The sequence below is a fragment of the Gymnogyps californianus genome, chromosome 5 (assembly GCF_018139145.2).
Source record: "Gymnogyps californianus isolate 813 chromosome 5, ASM1813914v2, whole genome shotgun sequence".
Classification (NCBI taxonomy): domain Eukaryota; kingdom Metazoa; phylum Chordata; class Aves; order Accipitriformes; family Cathartidae; genus Gymnogyps; species Gymnogyps californianus.
The window spans coordinates 54,762,662-54,768,122 of record NC_059475.1 but is presented as its reverse complement, the minus strand read 5'-3'; the positions used below and the strand labels follow the sequence as shown (position 1 = coordinate 54,768,122).

General features: G+C 42.2%; 1 protein-coding gene across 1 annotated transcript; it reads left to right on the top strand.

Moving 5' to 3' along the window:
• The first annotated feature begins 328 nt into the window (after positions 1-328).
• LOC127016846 (alpha-1-antitrypsin-like) lies at positions 329-4,585 on the top strand. The gene is made up of 4 exons (XM_050897599.1): positions 329-998; positions 1,680-1,950; positions 2,506-2,653; positions 4,376-4,585. Exons 1-4 carry the CDS (start codon positions 344-346, stop codon positions 4,583-4,585), a joined length of 1,284 nt encoding a protein of 427 aa, XP_050753556.1. The 5' UTR covers positions 329-343.
• Positions 4,586-5,461: the final 876 nt, after the last annotated feature.

Below are 5,461 nucleotides of genomic sequence, written 5' to 3'. Positions count from 1 at the left end.
CCAAAGGCACTTAGGAGTGTAATGAGGCCATGCTGGTCAGAGGCAAGAATTATTTCAAGTGTAATACCTCAAAAAAGCCTACACAACATCAATTGTTTCCTGGTGATGTCACATTAATATCTTCCTTCCTTTGCTCATTGGTCAGAAACTGACAGAACTGACTAGAAATAGATTATCCAGGAGGTCAAGTAGAAGAGTATTTCTAAATAGAGCAGTAATCCTAAAGACTGACATCTGAAAATCAGTATCTAGAATACAAAAACTGTTTTTATGCAGGAAAGATAAAATTCTCTAGATCTAAAAGTTGCTTTATTCTTTCTTAACAGAACTGTTCAGAAGGAAAATGAAGTCTGCATTGTATTTGTGTTTGTTGCTTCTTGGACTTCAAGTCCAGAGTCTATATACGTCCAACCTCAATGATGAACATCAGGAACAAAAAGTAGCCCATTCCCCTGAAGACCATTCCCAGGCTGAAGGTGAAAACTTGGCTCATGTCAAGATAGCCCCCGGCAACGCTGACTTTGCATTTAGGTTTTACAAGCAGGTCAGAGAGCAGGCAGGCAACAAGAACATTTTCTTCTCTCCTTTGAGCATCTCCACTGCCTTTGCAATGCTCTCCCTGGGGGCCAGATCAAACACACTCAGTCAGCTGTACAAAGGCCTCGCCTTCAACCTGACAGAGATGGAGGAGCAGGAGATCCATGAGGGGTTTCAGCGTGTCCTCCAGCTGCTGAATGACCCTCACCGAGAAGTCCAGTTGAGCATGGGCAATGCCCTGTTCATAGATGATCAACTGAAACTGCTCCAAAAATTTTTGGATGATGCCACAAATTTTTATTATTCTGAACCTATTTCTAGTAACTTCCAGAATTCTCCAGAGGCTATAAAGGAAATCAATAACTACATAGAAACAAAAACCCATGGGAAAATTGTTGGTTTACTCGATAGTCTTGATCCAGACACTGTGATGGTTCTGGTTAACTACATTTTCTTTAAAGGTGAGTGACAAACGTGGGTAGCAGTTATACACATAAGCTCTGGAAGTCTTATCCAGATCTAAGAAACATAACTTTTTTGACATTGTGAATCTATTCTATCACCTAATTTAAAATATGTCTTTCTACTTTTAAATGACATAAGGAAATATTTGAAAGCCAGGTATGAAGAATCATTTTCTAGACGAGTAAAAAAAAAAAAAAAGAAAAAAAAAAGAATCTGTAGAAGTACTGATCAATGTCGTATCAATTTTAAGCCAGGTTCAGAGCTGAAAATATTCAGAAGGGAAGAGCTTGGGACCTTGCGATCATTTGTTGAAAGGCACAGGTGTTTGGCTGTGCAGGACATGGTCAAACACAGATGACACCTGTATGAAAGGAATAAGCCTCGAGCCTGTATAGTGGGAGTCTGTGGAAGTTTTACCACGGCCTTAGCAGGCAAAGGCTCAGGGCTTTTTCATGGCAACTCTCAGCCTATATTTTTCTTGTGTGATTTTTATTAGAACCATTGAAATGACGTAAAACTTCTTTTCATGGCCAGGGAACAAGCATCCTTAAACTGAGATAGGCTTGTTGTTGCCTTTACAGTTCAAATACAGTATTTTAAGCATCAACTAATGTGACATGCCTTTATTAGTCTCTTTTTCAGTTTATTCAATTCTATACTCATTCTTTTGTCAAAAGGCTACTGGGAAAAACCTTTCAACAATTTGGCCACCAGAGACGAGGACTTCTTGTTGGATGCCAAGAATTCTGTTAAAGTCAAAATGATGCATCAAAACAAAGTCTTTAATATCCATAGGGATGAGAAGTTGTCTTGCTGGGTAGTAGAAATCCCATACAAAGGAAATGCTGCTGCATTGTTTGTTCTGCCTGATGAAGGGACAATGAAGCAGGTGGAGGATGCTCTGCTAAAAGAAACAGTGTCTAACTGGATGCAATCACTTGAAAAAAGGTAATCTTTTAACTGTTGCTTTGTTTAAATATCAAAAAGGCCATAACTACTCATCCAGGCAAACTAAAGCTTAGGATGCCACAATGAGTTGCTAAGCACAGCTCTGAGGAATAAGCATAGTTTCCTTAAATCAGACAAGGTATCGAGCGATTTCGTACTTAAGGGGAGCCCTATCCTCAGCTCCCCTAGTCACAGCAGTGGGAGTGCTACCAGCTGCGAGGATCCTGCACACAGGTACATTGCCCTCAGGAGCCTGCCTCAAATAGGAAGAATTGCTTTCAAAAGAAAATACAATTTCCTTTTCTTCCAGTCTGGATGATACTTTCCAGCCAGTCACTTTCATAAATCAGCACTGTGTCCCTGCACCACTGATCAGACTGTGGCTGGGTGGGACAGATACCTCAATTTCTGCTTCTCTAACATGGGATTTATCACTGTCTTAGAAAGCCAAGCCTTAGCTCCACGGGTATTTGGGATGGGTGCATACCTGCAACTGCTATTGCATCGAGGGATCTTGCAATAACAAACTCACATTTTTTGTTTATTTTTGAAAAGAAAAATCTACCTGGACCTTCCAAAATTCTCCATCTCCGGCTCCTATGATGTTAAGAGCTTGTTTGAGAAAATGGGTGTGACAGAGGTGTTCAGTGACCAGGCTGATCTCTCTGGAGTGGCAGAAGAAACTCTTCTGAAGGTTTCCAAAGTAAGTATGCAAACAGAGATGGTAGTCAAGAGATTTGTCTGCCTTGCTTACATGTGGGTTTTATCTCTGCAAATAGGCTGATCCCACTTCTGGAGTGTAGTCATGGCTCACTGATGGTAATAAAGGAAGGAGAAGGTTAGGGACTAAATGGCTGTTGTTCCTACAGTTTAATATTAAATTGTTTACTGCATAGTGATCCTGCAAATTCACTTGAAAGTCTCTGAAGAAGAAAATAGATCTGGAAAGAATAACAGGAATAATTTCACAAAAAGCTGGTGTAAAATAATTAATGCATGACAAGAGTCATAGTTATGACATAAGTTTGGGAATAGTCGTTCTTATCCTATGTATACACCTTTCATTACTGCATTGTCTGAGCACCTCAGAATTTATATGGACAACAGACTTGTGGGACAGAGATAGCCCCATTTCACAAACAAGAAACTGGCCCACAGACAAGTTAAGTGATTTCCCTAGTGTCCCAGGGAATATATGCCTTGTGTCATGTAGGAAATGATCCTTCCCTTCTGTTCTGCACTTGTGAGACCACCTCTGGAGTACTGCATCCAGTTTGCAGCTCCCCAGTGCAAGGGAGATGTGGACATACTGGAACAGAGCAAGTCCAGTGGAGGGTGAGCAAGATGGCTGCATGACTGGAGTACAGAATGTATGAGGAGAGGCTGGGAGACCTGGAGTTGTACAGCCAGGAGAAGGGAAGGTGAAGGGGCGTTCTTAGAGCTGTCTACAGATACCTATCAGGAGGGTGCAGAGAAGACGGAACCAGGCTCGTCTTGCAGGTGCACAGTGACAGGACAAGAGACAATGCACACAAGATAGAAAATGGGAAATTCTCATCAGATATTATGAAAAAAATTCAACATGAGGGTGATCAAAAACTTGAATGGGTTACTTAGAGAGGCTATGAAATTTCCACCCTTGGAAATACTCAAATCCTGACTGAATGGAGATCCTGAGCAACCTTACCTAGTGTCAGAGATGACTCAGCGTAGGGTGGTTGATTGCATTGGAAGACCTCTAGAGGTCCTTCCAACCTATATTATTTAATGATTTTGTGATTCCTCACACTGAATTATTACATGTGTAAACACCTGGATTACAGATATAGGACAAGTGAATAGAGGAAGGGTAGCAGGACCTCATCAGAGGAATTTTCAGATGCGTTATGGACAATGAAGAAAAAACATGGAGGGCTGACCAAAGACAATGAAATAAGATCATGTGAATTTAGAAATATGAATTTGCTATACCTACTATAGAAAGCCCTGTAAAGTCAAGTCATATCAGTGGGCTGTGTTACAGAAAGACACCCTATAAAGCTTGTCACTATTGTGTCTTTGCAGAAAGAATTTTTTTGCATACACAGAAATTGATACACAATGAAAACCTTCTTCTGTGTTAAATATTAAGGACAAAATTTTGCTCTGAGAAACAACAGAACAATAAATATTCTCTATGCTGCTCAATCTCTGCAAGCAGCCAAGTTTGACTCTGCCAGAGTGTTGAAGAAAACTCTCCCTGAATCAGAGCAAACTTTGCTTGTCTTGGAAAGGCTGGACATGAGTATCTTTTTCACACCAGTTCTACATTCATTCTGTGCTTTCTTTTAAAAATTACCTTCTCACAGTGTTAAAGCAAGCAAGTTTGTCCCCAGTTGCTTCTCACTCTTCTGTACGTTGATTTTAATCTTTGCTTCCCTTGCAGGCAATTCACAAGGCCAAGGTGGATGTCAGTGAGAACGGCACAGAGGCTGCTGCAGTGACCGTGATAGAACTGGTACCATTGTCTGCAGAGTTTCCTCCTCCTCCTCACATCAGATTCAACAGGCCCTTTCTGATGATGATTGTTGACAAAACCACCCACAGCATCCCCTTCATGGGGAAAATTGTGAATCCAGCTGCCAAGGAAGACTAGGCCAGAGTACTTGCACTCCCCAGTGCAGAGAAGAGAGCTTGTGCACATCCCAGGGACATCTTTTGCAAAAATGGATGAGAATTGATCTCTAATTAACAAATAAATTAATAAGTATTACATGAAGTTATTCTTCACTTACAAACAGACAGATGGGGACAAGCATGAGCAGGCCATGTTCACAAAATGTCCCAGGCCAAATAGGCAGCCGTGGGATCTTCAACAGACAGACATTTCCCTACCTCACTCACTCATCACTGGTGCCACGGTCCCTTGCATGCAGATAAACCTTCCTACTCCTGAGAATCTCCCTATGTCTCCCATGTCCTGCATGTCGAGTCCTCAGCTCAGAAGCCCTTCAGCTGAGAAACCATCCTTTCCCTGCCTCTCGTTCCACTGTGAATCCCAAGAGAAGTCTCTTTCGTCTTTGAAGTCCTTCCAGGGCTCAGTGGCCAAGAAGGGAAACAGAAACAGACATGAAACTTTTCCTGTCCTAGATGGTGGATGCCCCTGGGTGAAGAATAACTTTTTTTCTTCCAGCTTGACAACTGTCTCCTACCAGCTCCCAACCCCTTGCTCCTATCTCCATTCCTCATTAGCTGCTCCAGAGTAAGGGGCCCAACTTTTCTGGAAGGGCAAGAATTTAGCTTCTGTGACAGCTAAAGCTGCACATCATTGCACAAATGGTCATCCTTAATGGTCTTGTGCATGTACAGTAGTGCCTAGGCTCCCTAGGGGAACTGGATGTGGCAAAAACCGCCCTCTGGTTCCAGCAACTGGTGACAGCAGCCTGGAAGGTCATGCCTCCATTGTCCAAATGCCAGCTACTCATGCTGCCCTCCACCCACTTCTGCAAGTTCAGACTGATGAGTGCCTCCA